The 14,821-nt window shown below is 44.8% G+C and overlaps 1 protein-coding gene across 6 annotated transcripts in view; it reads left to right on the top strand.

Annotated features, from left to right (window-relative positions):
- Positions 1–2,781: 2,781 nt before the first annotated feature.
- The window catches only part of sash1a (SAM and SH3 domain containing 1a), a 261,100-nt gene continuing 249,060 nt past the window's right edge, over positions 2,782–14,821 (top strand). For 2 of the 6 annotated variants that reach the window (XM_033648953.2, XM_033648952.2), the window contains exon 1: positions 2,787–4,244. In XM_033648953.2, the coding sequence (XP_033504844.2) occupies positions 3,741–4,244 (504 nt within the window). In that variant the 5' untranslated portion in view covers positions 2,787–3,740. Of the gene's footprint in view, positions 4,245–14,821 lie in introns of all 6 variants that reach the window. The other 4 variants (XM_078173814.1, XM_078173815.1, XM_033648956.2 and 1 more) reach the window with 4 other exon arrangements.

The raw sequence follows: 14,821 nt of genomic DNA, 5'->3' as shown, positions 1-14,821 counted from the left end.
GGGTATTAAAACCAATACAAACTATGACACATTACTATTGCAGTTTCTCCTGGGTGGGGCCCATGTTAGAGTTGGATTGATTGGACTATTTGGGGTATTTGTTTATAAAGTAGCTGGATATTCATTATAAATTCTACTGTCAATATGAGTCCAAGCTCTAATGTTCACATCACTCTCTGCACACGTTTAACCCCTATTGCTCCTGTCAGTCAAACCACTTCATATGAGTGTTTACAAAGGATGAGGGACAATAGAGCATTTCTGAGTCATTACCATGACAGCTGCCGACAGGTAAATCACAGCAAATGTCAACGAACTCCACTCTGATTGGACTGGGAACACAATGAAGGATCTAACACTGGTGCGCACTTCTTCCTCTGACATTCTGACATGCAATTTTTGGCACATTTCTGATGCCCAGCTTCTCCAAAAGGAGGGCTGTTTGATATGCTTCCCCACTTCCTCCTGCTCGACTGGCGTGTTTGTTCACCAGCCCCTGCCGCATGTCATAATGGGCCGAGGCAAATCACTTCCAGCCCGGAGCTGAGATGGTGATTGTATCAAACTGACCCCTAACAAGCTGTCAGCTCACATTTGATAAAGCATGCATCAGCATCGGCCGGCTTGGCATGCATTTGGACAGAGAGGACGGGTCTTATTCAGGCAGAGTTATCCTCTTTAGTTCTCTTTCAGTTTCCCCAGACAGTTTGACTTTAATAATGATAGTGTCCAGTGGTGCTGTGATTTGATACAGACAGTTGGAGTCCACTTGTTCTCAAATGTTGTGAAGTCAAAAAGAAACTGCGTGAAATGTGTGTTCATGGGTAGATTTAATGGATAGATCTTGAGTGTTTTAGCCCCTGAGCTCTTTAGCAGAAATTATTCATAATTGTTTGTGTCGTTGTTTAGTAGTGCACAATAAGTATCATTTGTTCTTTCAACGTCAGATGTGGTGTTTAGGTGCTAACTGGCAAACTAGCATCTTGAATCCTTTTTGTCGATCTTCTGGTTTCTGTTTTTGAATAACGAATACAGACCACCGCTGACTGCTGGTGTGGAGATTGATTTCCTCTCATGTGAGCCTGGTCTCACTCCGAAGTTGTCAAAATCCGGCACTTGGGCAGTGACTAGCGGAATCAGAAATCAACGAAAAAGGGTGTCCTTTAACGTCAGCATGATACGCGGCCGGTTGCTGGTATAGTTTAATGGTGCCCGGCAGCATCAAGAGGAAACGTGGCTGGACAAGGATGTAAGTTAAGGCAGCAAAAGTCCGGGTGGGGTGAGCGGGAGGTGTGGTGTATGGGTCCAACAAACACCGACTTTCCCCTGACAGAGCGGTGTTCGCATCCTTGATGATTCCAAACCCTGTTCTTTTTTCCCAATCCCAACCACATATTTTTGTTGCCTAAGCCCGACAATGTGTTGGGTTTGAGGTGCTGTACAGACGTAGGGCGTTCATTTTGAAAGAGACTGTATGTAAAAGGTAAATTTCCTGACAATGCATGTAACAGGCAGAACTTGACATGGTGTCCCAGAACGTTAACAACCACCACACCCAGGGTACATTGCACGTTGTGTGGACGTTGAAAGTCCATGACCAAATGTCAATATGTGACGAGGTCGAAGTGAGAATGTGTTGCTCACTCAGGCCCAGAACGTACCTGTCAGTTGGCCAATGACTGTAGTCTTTGTGGTGTGTTCAGGTGCAACTCTTTGGCCAAGACACAAGTAATGTTAATGGACGCAACAGTCACTCTTCATCAACACTACTGCTTTGATGTCAGTCTGTTGTTTGTGGGCCTTAAGTCAGCAATACATAGCCTACATTTCTGATTAACATTATTTCCCTGGGAATAACAGACTTGGAAATGAAGTCCTCCTTAGGGCCCACAGGGGGATTTATACCTGTGCAGCAGACCCTATGCTGTAGCCTCCGCACTTCACCTACGCTGTTGTGAGCATTTATACTTGTGCGGTGGTGTGTCTGTGTCACTCTGCAGTTACACCTCCGAAAACACTAGTCGGCAGCAGGGTTTCTGTGAAGTGCTGTAAAGTTTAGTTGATTCAAAACACACATTAAACACACATTAAACACACATTAAACATGGCTTAATAGAGACAATTTCAAACACAAGCACACAAATCAGCTTCACTATAACTCACAGCATTCACAGACAAACACTCGTCTTTATCTGGACACATTTTTCCCACAAATACAACATGCTAATGTTTTTAGCACAAGCCTATGGCATTTTACGTTGTATATATTAGCATAGCGACTAGCAGACTTTTCCTCTACTCACATGAAGCCAGGAACAACAGCAAAGGACTGGAGTAATGATGTGTTTTCTTTAACTGCATGGATTTGTACTAAAGACTTTCAAATATTCCACCATAAGTTGTGGGGGTGGGGATCAAACTAATAGACTCTTATTTCTAACATCCTGGTTATGTCCCTGTGTGTCAGTTGGATAGTCTGTGTGAATATGCAAATATGCATCTGTGGGGGTGTGTGTGTGTGTGTGTTATGTTGTAAAGTCAAAAAGAAACTGCATGAAGTGTGTGTTTATACATTTAATGGATAGTTGGCTGGGTGGATGACTGTATGAATACCTCACTTTCTCCACTCACTTTCTCCTATTACATCAGCTCCAGTGCTGCAAAAACCTCCAGTTCCCCACTCACCACATAGAGGGAGCTCATGCGTGTGCAGAAACCAAACCGTGGAAATGCTGAATGAGTGAGAGAGAGAGAGAGAGAGAGTGTGTGTGTGTGTGTGTATGAGAGGGAGACAGAGAGAGACAGAGAGAGGTGCGGTGAACAAAATCACATCGTAGGGGAAGAATAATGTGACACAAACCAGCAGCCTCGGATATTCATGTCAACTGTGCGACAGGTTTTAACGCGCGCCTTCGCTCCGGACCAACTTTAGCCAAGTCGGTGGGAACCTGGTGACCCACTGAGTGTGCCCCCGAGGCGGCGTGACAAGTTGGGAGAGTGGGGGGGAAGAAAAGGAGACTCGCATCACTATTTTTAAATGGGTACAGTGAGATTTGGGGGGCGTGGACGGTAGAGGAGCAGCAGTGAGCATGTTGGCTCTTGGCTGCGGCTCCAGTGTGGTGATGTGCCGGCTGGACTACTGAGCGGTAGGACGCGGAACCGTGCGGTTGCCGTCACTCGTCGGCGGTGGACTTTGTGTCATTTTTGAAGCTCGTTTGGCATCTTGTGGATTTATTTCTTCAACGCGGTGCTACAGAGGGACTATAAGGACGGAGGGTAAGCCGTGAAAACGATTTTTAAGACGCAGCAGCTGCCGTGCGTAACGGACGCAATCTGGTCGAGCGGCTATTTGAGTGACAATAGTTTGAGGCTTTCTTATTTGTTTAAGGGAGGGTAATTATTGGGAGTAATAGACTGTGATGCTGAGAGGACATTTGGGATTTGAAAGCTGCTTCAAGTGATTGTTGTAAATATTGACAGGTGTTACAGACTGTCAGACTCAGCCTTGAATTCACTTAATAAAACACCGAGGACGCACACGGTCGGGGATGGTTGCCAAACCTTTGGCATGGATGATCCAAAAATCATTTAACGCAGGCATCTTTACTTTCCTAACACTCGGAGAGAGCGCACGTTGTTATTAAGGACCTTATAATGCGTTTAAAACACCGAATGGGAAAGTAACCATCACTTTAGCGTCCTCTTCCCTCCGAGTTGTAGCCGATCTGGCAACAGCCAAAATGACAAGCAACGGACCTGTCATCGTTTACGAGTGGCTGAAGACCCTCCAGCTCGCCCAGTACGTGGAGGCTTTTGTGGATAACGGATACGACGACCTGGAGGTGTGCAAACAAATAGGAGACCCCGACCTGGATGCCATCGGCGTCTACATCCCTCACCACCGGCAGAGGGTCCACGACGCGGTGAGGAGGCTGAAAGATGAAGCCAACGAGACGGCCAGTGGACTCTACTTCACCCTGGAGCCGATGCCACCCGCGGCCGAGATTTACACCAGTCACATGGTGGACCAGTATGAGTCCAAACTGCGGGGATCCAAGTCCTGGACCGAGCCCAACAGTGACCGGGTTGGGCGCAACGGTGGGTACATGGGCGCGCAGAGGAACCTGACGCTGGGCAACAGGAGGGAGCTGGTGATTTACCCCAAGCTGAAGCTGAAGATCATGATCAGGGATAAGCTTATCAGAGACGGCATCAACCTCGCCAAGCCGCCCTACTCTAATAAGGTAAGAGGGACCTGGATGGTGATGGCCATGTGGCACAAAAGGGACCTCCACCTGTCAGTGAATGAAAGCTACACATGTTTAATGCACATACACTGCAAAATCCAGCCTCACATCCACTTTAAAAACATTTTGTTCAAGATTTAAGACACCTGATTTAAGTAATTGTTTAAATTTATCCACACAAATCTGTCACTTTGGAGAAAATATAGCTTTACAGACTAAACACAGGTTGAGTAGCTTGCAGAGGTGGTTGTTTCTGCGATGTGCCGGAGGTGTTTACATGGCACAAAAGGGGCTGTCACCTGCTCAGCCTCCTCCATCATTTATGTGAAAGCCCGCTGTCAGTCAGAAAGAGCGCGTCATGTGTAAAAGGCCATATTTCACTCATGTGCTCGACATCAAAATAAGCTCAGAAACCGAGCCATAGGTAAATACCAGTGTGATGCCTCCTCCACATTTTCAGCTCTGCTGCACTTTGCAGAAGTGTGAGTGGTTGCTGTCACGGTGAATGATGAGGATGGAGTCGCTGCAGATCAATAAGCAGAGAGTGCAGAGGAGATCCTGAGGAGCTTTCACCCTGTCTGTGATTTCCTTTAGGGTGTGTGAGGGGGGAGAAAGATTTACGCTGGGATTATTAATCTACTCTGGCCTCACCTGTCCAGTGACTTGCCTCAGCAGCATTCAGCGTGGGTGGATCAACCAGGCCCATGAGGATATGCGCCCAGGCTCTTTGCTGTGATGAATAGGCCGATGGGCTATCGATGGCAGGGGCAGTGAATGAAGAGCGCCCAGCTGGGTAGGCTGTCGCAGTCCTGGAGCCAGACTGAGAGGGCCTCTTGTTTTCACAGGGCTGATAGTGACCTTTCTTCAGAAGTGTCTGAATCATATGCCTTACCAGCTGAGAGGGCTCCACTGAATGGCTGCTGTTTACATACAGGGAGGCTTTTGATTGGTGTGTCTGTAGGCCGTTGAGGAGGCAGATGTCAAGACTTCTGTGGTTTTTGTTGAGGGCATTCAACAACATAGTGTATTTACAACCCAAGGCTAAACCTGACACTATCTAGAGTAAAAGCAGGCTTGTTGGCTGATCAGCAGAACAGACAAAACCAGTCCTCATCTGTACTGGAATATGGTTTGGAAGCTTGTTTAGAATATTAGGACTTTTACTGTCCTTAGGGTGCTGATACACCAACATGACGGTCGGCCGTTGGTCAATGTCAGGTCATCAGTGAGCATCTGTCACCCTTGTTTTTGCAGTGTGTCATGCACTATGACCACTAGTCGGCCCTTGTCTGCTTTTTTTTTATGCCGATTCAGTATTATTTATTTATTTTATTTAACCGGGAAGTCCCACTGAGACCTGGCCAAGGTAGCAGCCAATCAGAACACCCTTAAAATGCAACAAATAAACATATAATACAAAAATTCACAATAAAACAACAACTATTCAAACATAGTGGCCTCTCAAGAGACACGAGCACATGTCTCTGTCACCACATTATTTGTGACGCCCTTGGATTCATCGATGGATATAAGTGTTTCTAATTTTAGACCTTGAATCAGTGTTGGAGACGGGGGAGCCTGTCAATGAATGAAATCACTCTGATTGACAGTTCAGGTCAGTGCACAAGAAGAGAAACACAAGTTAGGAGAGCAAAGAAACGACTAATGTCGAGGGTGCGAGAAAAATTGAACTTGTTATGTTAGATAAGGTTATTTTTTTAGTCATTAAGCTCTTCAGCAGAAATTAATCATAACTGTTTGTGTTATGTTTAGCAGCACACGATAAATGTCACTTGTTCTTTCAACGTCAGCTGTGTTGCTAATGTGCTTACTGGCAAAGTAGCATCTTGAATCTGTCTTGTCGATCTAATGCTTTGACGAATACAGACCTCTGCTGCCTGCTGGTGTGAAATGGTGTGAAGTTGTTGAAATCCAGTGCCTGGCCAGTGCCTTGCAGCGTCAGAAACCAGTGAAAAAAGGCATCCTTTAACATCGGCATGATACACAGCCAGTTGCCACATTGGGGGAATTGCGATGGGACAAGGATGAAATTTAAGGTGGGGAAAGTCCAACTGGGGCAGGCAGCAGGGTTGTTGAGTGGTCCACCAAACACCCAACGACTTTCACCCAAGAGAGCAGCGTTCACGTCCCGTAAGATTCTAAAGCCAAACCAAAGCAAACAAATGACTTAAGTCAAGAGGGAGTGAGACTGACACAAAGTTGTTAATGTTAGGTAGGATTATTTTTATGAGCCATTAAGCTCTTTAGCAGAATGAATTCATAATTGTGTTATTGTTACTGTATCCCTTGTTCTTTAATTGTCAGATGTGTTGTAAAGGTGCTCACTGGCAAACTAGCATCTTGAATCTGTCTTGTTGATCTTCCGGTTTCCGTTTTTGAATTACAAATACAGACTACTGCTGCCTGCTGGTGTGGAGAGTTATTTTCTTTCACGCAGGTGCAGAACGTACTTGCTAGTTGGCTGTTGGCTGTAGTCTTTGCGGTGTGTTCAGGTACAACTTTCTGGCTGAGAAGCAAGCAATGTTAGGGGTCGCAACAGCCACCCTTTGTCGCCACTGTTTCTTTGATGTCAGGGTGTTGTGTCTGGGCCTTACGTCGGCAATACATATATTTCTGATTGACATTATTTCCAAGAGAATTACAGACGTAAAAATGAAGTCCTCCTTGGGGAAATCTTCTTTGTGCTGCTCAAGAACTTGCACACATGATGCAATTGATCTGGAGCCTGTTGATTATTTTCTTTGAGCCTAAGGACTAGAGTAATAATGTGTTCTCCCAAAATGCAATGATTTATACTAAAGGCTTTAAAATATTCCACCAGAAGCAGTGGGGGTGGGGATCAAACTAATAGACTCTTATTTCTAACGTCCTGGTTATGTCCCTGTGTGTCAGTTGGATAGTCTGTGTGAATATGCAAATATTCATCTGTGGGCGTGTGTGTGCAACGGCTTCTCAGTCCCACTTGCTTCAACTGAAACAGAAGATGTGGCTTTCATGTGATGATATTAATCCATGACCACATCGTCTTTATGTATCTATATCACCACTCATTCTGTATGCCCCAAACCTTTGGTATCATTTACTCTATCCCGTACTTGCTTCCAAATTTTCCAATGGATACAAGCTTTGATTTGAATTTTTGCATGTTTTGTAAGCTCTTTGTGTCTGCATGTATATTTCTGCCCCTTTGGCTGACTGTGAATCCCACAGAGATTTAGGATTTGTGAGGGATTATCAGTCAAACCAGGGCTGAAACAAAGTGTTGGTTCCAGAGGGTTAAACTATCTCTCCCTTTGAAGGCTGTATTTATTTAGAGCCGAAGCTTTGGCATTGAGGTTTTGGAGGAGAATGAGCAGGTCAAGGTCTTTCTCTGCTGCTCTGTGTGTGTGTGTGTGTGTGTGTGTGTGTGTGTGTGTGTGTGTGTGTGTGTGCGGCTGACCCTGTAGTTTTGAATTGGCTTCAGCCCAGTGCTTTTCTCCCCAGGAGGAGTGAGAGGAGTGTGAGAGATGGAGCTGTGACCAGCTGATGGGGGTTTTGACTAACTGGGCTGTGATTGGTCTGTAGATATCTTCCCCCTCTCTGCATTTGAGACGAGATGTCACCCCCAGCGGAGACTGAGACCAGAGAGGCAGACTCGGGGCAATTACAGGACACACAATGTCGGTCTCAAGGGATGTACATTGTATAGTATAACCAAGATCTCCATCCACATTTAAACTGTCCTCTGTGCTCTCGATGCTCAGGGATTTTCACGGACTCTGGTCTGACAGCGCTCTCTGTTCACCCCCGTGTCGCTGGCTTTGTCTCCATTGTTTGTCATTATGCATAAAAACACAGGCAATATTAGCATCCAGATTCAGAAATCCTCTCTAGCGTGTGCTAGATGATTATCAAACAATTCACTGAAAGGGCTCTGCTGGGTGTAATAAATACCCATGATCCTTATCAAGGCCTCAGAGACCCCTTGTCTGAGAGAGAGTATTATTTCTTATGATGTAAACAAACACTTGTGCTACGGGCTGCGCATTTTTAGATCTCTCATCAGGGAACAATATAAGCAGAGAGGATGCTGCTGCCTCTTTGTCTGTTGTCAAATGCGCTGCAGTTGTAGAGTTATCTTCATTCTTTTGGTTGAAACCTGCTCATAAATTTCTGATATACTGAAAGTAAAAATGCATAGAAACTATCGGCTGGTTTATCTGCTTTGTTTCAGGGTGCTTTCACACCTGCCCTGTTTGGTTCGGTTCAATCAAACTTAAGTCCACTTGCCCCCTAAGTGCAGTTCGTTTGGACAAGTGTGAACACAGCAACCGCACTCGGGTGCGCACCAAAGCAACCGGACCGAGACCTTCTTGAAGACGTAGTCTCGGTCAGGTTACAAACAAACTCTGGTGCAGTTCGTTTGTAACCAGCCCGAGACCACCTCTTCAAGAAGGCCTCAAACTCTGGTGCGGTTCGTTTGTGGTGAGAACGTGTTCCGACCTGGATCTGAACCAACTGCAGTCACATGACACATTGTTTGGGTTAAACATGATCATGTTACAGTCCTGGAGGATTATTAATGTGCACCTCCTCCTGTACTGCCTTAATATGCACATTCAGCACATCCAATGCATCAAAACATTGTTTTCTAGTTGGAGCCGCGCCTCGTTTTCAAACTGTATGGTTTGACTAAAATGAACAATGACAGCAATATAGTCCACGATGAGCAGCGCTAAAATCAACCTGCGTAGTTGTCCCTCCGTTGTGACATTAGAAAGTGTCATTCTATCTTGCAAATGTGCTCTTCTTCAACGTTTGCTTACTTCCTGGATTTTTCCCTCATGGAAATTCTGACCAATCAAGATCAGCTTTCTTGCACTTAGCATTTTATCTGGTCCGCTTGTAAATGCTGCCGTGAGAACACGAACCAACTCTAGGTAATTATGCAACATGGTAACAAAATTAGCCCCTGATTCAAACCAAAGCAAGACAACTCTAGGTCTGAAAGCACCCTGTGGCTGTCAGGGTGGCCAATCAGAGGCAGATTAAGGCAGAGAAGGGCGAGTCATGCCTTTTTCATCCTAGGAAATGCAAATTTGCAATCTGAAGAGCTCTGCTGTTACTTTTTGTTACTTTGCATGTATGTAGTTTTAACTTTTAGGTTATAACTGCATATACTGTAGACTGATTATGACTGGCTGATTGATTGCTGCTCAGTTGATGTCACGTATCTCGCTGTGAGGAGGATTGGGTTTCAGACATGCTGGCTTGTATACAGCAACATGCGACCGGATGCAGTAGAACATCCTGGTATTTTTGGCATACGGCATTTGAAACACTATGCATTGAGACAGACTAAATATTTGTCTGGCACACTAAACAGTATGGAAGTATTGCTACTGTAAAACATTGAGTGCCCCCCTACCCAAACACCCAGCAAGCCTCATTTAGCCAGCAAAAACAATGTGCCCATCTATTTACAACCCTTTCTCTCTCTGCATGATACCCAGGGTTTTATCACCCACCCATCGGCACAATGCTGGACACTTGCCTCCACAGCCCTATTCAATGGACGGAAATTGGGAATGTAAAACAGCCTAGTAGTGAAAGGACATGCGGCTCCATCAGCTTCCATACAAACAATGGAGAATCTCCCAGTGTTTAGCTTCTACTTCCTCCCGTAACACAGCACTAACAATGAGGCGCTATTATGTCTGACTGTGTCTGCGGTTTCCAGCAGCAGTTTTTGGGATGAGACCAGGATGAAAACACATCTTCAAATAGTGTGGCACTGGGCAGAATTATTTAAAGTAAAAGGGGTATTTCTCTGATGAGATGAAAAAGTTTTAAATCCTCAGAGATCACTGGAGCTGTAAAGATAATAGGAAACAGAGGGAGAAATGGAATTGGACATTGAAATATAATAAAAGAATTGTGCTTGTTCGCGGCACTTATTTGACAACTACAAAACACTTCAACTTTACTGTACCCAAGGGAAAATTGCTCCTGCAGCCAGATGAAAGATGGAATACAGATTTGATCAAATGTATAAAACATATATCGAAAAGAAAGGAGGGGTTCTTTTTGTGTTGGGATTACATTTGTGTGACCAGTGAGCAGACAACACAACTTGCTCCCTGGCATCTTGGATCAAGGTTGGAACACGTTCTCACCACAAATGAACCGCACCAAAGTTCGTTTGTAACCGGACTGAGACCACCTCTTTAAGAACGTCTCAGTCCGGTTGTTTTGGTTTGCACCTGAGTGCAATTGCTGTGTTCACACCTGCCCAAATGAACCGCACTTTAGGGGCAAATGAACTTAAGTTCGATTGTACCGAACCAAACAGGGCAGGTGTGAAAGTACCCTTACCCTAGCCCGAACCAACCATAGTCCTCTTGCCTGAACTTAACCAACCCAACCAAGAGGGCAACAAGTAGTAGAGTAGGATGGGTCATGCCTTCGCTATTCTAAGAAACACAAATTCGGACAACAATTTCTGGGTTGTCTGTCCTATTCCCATGAATGTGATTTTGATGGTCAGAAGTCAAAGGGCAAGGCCACTGTAACTTTGCGTCCATCTCATTCTTATTAATGCGATATCTCAAGAACACCTTTACGGAATTTCTTCAAATTTGGCACAAACATCCACTTGGACTCAACAGTGTACTAATTAGAATTTGGTTGTCAAAGGTCAAGGTCACTGTGACCTCACAAAACATGTTTTTGGCCATAACTCAAGAATTCATACGCTAATTATGACAAAATTTCAGTGTGTAAAAGAATAAAATGGTGAAGCGATGACATTTAATATCCAAAAGGTCAAAGTCAGCTTCACCGTGACATCATAATGTTCGGCATAAAACACTTTACTAGCCATTACTTAACGCCATAACTCAGGAACAGACGAGGAGACATTTGGTCAGATACAGAATTGGTGACTCTAATCTCGGGTACCCACCTTTAAACTGTGATGATTGTGTAGATCTTCTGTTTTTTAGAATATGCAGCTTCTTTGCAGCAACATTTAAAGCTTTGTCAACTGTCGTGGCTACATGGAGTCTGGACAGACATGGATGTGAACTGTATCTGCAACCTGACTGGTTTGTGGAGGCATACAACCACAAGGTGGTAATTGTAGTTCTTTCTACTTCATATTTCGTGCTACAGACTGTGACGGATATTGACCAAGAGGGTCAAAGTCCAGGGTGCAAAGCCATGACAAGGTAGTGTGCGTACGCACCAGTAGGTACTTTGTATGGGCAGCTGCAGCACTCACTGAAGTAAGTATGCAGCTACTGTCTCCACCACCTCTGTCCTCCCCCACAGTTGGTTGAGGACAGTTAAATGTTCAAGGCCTTTCTCCGACTCCCACAGAACAGCTGATCAAATGCAGTGGGTGGGAATCATGAGGCCTCCAGCTTAACTGGCTGAAAGAATGTAAGAAATGCAGTGGACACCCAGAGGTGTTGCTTCTGTCGGGGGTGGGGGGTGGGGGGTGGCTTTACAGCGGATTGTTTTATTAGCTTTTTATTGCAAAAAAGAGGAAGTTCACCACCTTACATGCCAAACACTCACCTCACTTCCTGTTTCAGTTCCTTTTATCTTGATTAGTATCCCAGCACTCTCACCAAGCAGGAAATTAGGTTTTTGTTTAAGATGACCCTCTGCTGGCCCTCTGTGGTTATTGAGGGCCCTCGGGCTGACTGGACAGCTGCCAAGGCTCGGTGTGAAAGATGGTGTGAAAGATAACTTTAACACTTCTACCCTTGAAATATTTATTTTCTGAAAAATGTAATGTAATGTTCAAATCTCTTTCCACTGCAGTGCCACCAAAATGTAAGCATTCACAGTGTGCTGACACTCAGGTTAATAGAGATGGAATTTGATTGAAAACAAGGCACAGATTTCCATTCATGCCGCAGCATTTATTCCATTCAGTTTTCCACTACATGTGATGTTACTCTGAAATTAAAAATACTTACATGGCTAAACTAAGAGCTTTTTCATTGCCTTAGTGGAACACGCCAGTGAAAGCTTTTCATGAGCTTCTCATTTAGCCTATGTTTTTTGGCAAATATCCTCTTCATCTTCGTCCCATGCTATAGGGCTGGCGCTCTGCCACGAGGAGGGAGAAAGCCTTTTCACAGCAGTTTTCCATGCGCTTTGCCGAAAGCTCTGTTTGCTTAGTCTTTATTAAGGGCTTCTTGAAGGCATAATCAACCGAGGACTCATAAAGGGGAAGTCATAAAGAAGCCAAGGACCAGCCTCTATTGTCCTGAGAGGACAGAGAAAGTCAATTAGCGAAGTGGGCTGCTGTTTACATCATAGAAAAGCGGGGTTGTGTGGAGCACTAAAAAAGGGGGAAGTATCACATTCCCATCAGATGGAAAAAGTCACATATACACTCACTTAGTGGATCTTTTTGTAAACAACCCGCGTTTAAGGGCCTTTTTAAACCATCTTTGTTGAGCGTAAACTACAAGTGCCAGTATTTAGGTCTGTGGAGAGCAGCTGGGTGTGGTGAGGGCTGATGGCTATCACAGTGACCTTTGACCTTACTGCTGTAGGACTCGTCTGACTAAAACACAAAGCCTTGATGTGATCCCAGCCGAGACAGTGAAACAAATCACAGGCTTTTCTGGTTCTCAGTGTGTTCCACAGCTGAGCGCTGTCAGGTTTACCTTACATTTTACAGTCCATCGCCTGAAGTGCATGTGAACACTTTCCCATCTGTAGAGAATTACAATAAACCACCGGATGATTTGCACATCTTTGCTCCCGTTTGTCCAAAAACAATAACTGGAAAGGGAGCCACATCACGCATTTCCTTAAAGGGCTATCACTGCAAAGACATATCCATTTGCTGGAAGGTTTTCCTCTTTTTGTAATGTAGCGAGGGGAGTTTCTGTCTTGACCACCCATCTCCTGGGATCCTGTGCAAAATGTGGGAAAGCTGTATCTGCAGCTGGCCTTCTCATTTCAGCAGGAAGGGGCGAGAGGGACTCGCTCCTACTGTGCTGTTTCTCACATGATCAACTGGCTGTCTAAGCCACTTTTATTCCCCGGACACATGAACTTGGTTTGAAAGATGACATTTCACAGAGCTCAAATTTACAATTCAACTAAACTTCACTGAGCTTTCTCTCCGCGTTCACTAACAGATGATAATCTCAACATTTAGACATCTAGTTCATGTTGAATAATTGACTTTATGCTTGTTGCAGTATAAATGTCACTACCTCAAGCCTTTGGAGTTATATTGTATTTAAATGACACATGTGCGCCGCAGTATATGTGTTTCACTTCAAGTTATGCAGTCATGGTAACGGCTTTAAATAAAGCAGGCCAGGCAGTCGGTGCGGCCATTTGGTTTTCCATAGTGGTGCTGGGGAACAGGTCCTGATGACACACATTCATGACAGATACATTATCAGAGCTATTCTGGTCCAAGGTTTCAGCAGCATCCAGACAGCCTGTCTACATGTTCACATTGTATCTGCTGCAGGAATGACACAGGCGGATTTATCAATACTCAAGTATTAGGGTGGGGGAGAAAATCGATACAGCAGAGTATCATGATATTTTTGTGCGGCAGTATCATATCACTAAGTATCAATTTTTTAATTTTATAAATTATTAATATTGCAAATACAAATTAAGCTTTAGGTAGCCTACTTACTAGGGCTGGGCGGTATACCGGTTTGTACCGAAAACCGTTATTTATTTTCATTATGATATGAATTTTTCATATACCGCAATACCGGTGAATAGCCCAAACAACGTCCAGAACGTGCGCGGTGGGAAAGTGTTTCAGTGGGGACCCATTTCACCGCTGCACACCACAGGCACGCTTGAGCGAGTGAGAGCATAGAAAAGTTTAGAGGCGAGAATGGCTGCCAGAGAGAGTCCTGAAAGCAAAGCAACTGTACACGATGACCCAGAAGAACTCATACCAAAAAGAGCAGTGTTTCCCCTATATGAAATTAGCAGCGGCGCACCGCCATTTACAATTCTCCTCTGTCCTCTGTATCGCGCACGGCAGAGTTTCGTCCCGATGCACGCACACACACACACACACACACACACAGACAAAGCACACACACACAGGTGAGCACACTAGAGCACGGCTCGGACCGCATTTTCCTGACCGAAGACGACCCGTCCCGAGTCCGAGACAGTTACGGTCGGGCTCCATCAGGTACGTCAGCGGCGCGACACGTCTGCAGCACGACAACTCTCTATTTTACGCGGCTCTTCTATTTTTGTCGCGCTACGCTCCCCTACGCGACCCTCCAGCAGATAAAAACTACATGAAATAGTGTGCTAAACGAGCAAAATGTGTTTTTAAATGAATAAACCATTATCAGAGGTGATATGTGATGATTTTTTTTCATGCATTTACCCATGTTTATCCGTGACATTATGTAAATGTCTGTGGCGGACATTTGAAAGCGAGTAGATGACAAACAGTACAGTAAACTTGTAGATAACTCAAATATATGTAATAACTTAGGTGGAAAATGCTTCAACATTTCATGCAGCCTACATGCAGCCTCTCGGCTCGGCAA

Source organism: Epinephelus lanceolatus, chromosome 13 (genome assembly GCF_041903045.1).
Source record: "Epinephelus lanceolatus isolate andai-2023 chromosome 13, ASM4190304v1, whole genome shotgun sequence".
NCBI classification, from domain to species: Eukaryota; Metazoa; Chordata; class Actinopteri; order Perciformes; family Serranidae; genus Epinephelus; species Epinephelus lanceolatus.
The sequence above is the reverse complement of the archived record's forward strand: the minus strand, read 5'-3'. Positions and strand labels throughout refer to the sequence as shown.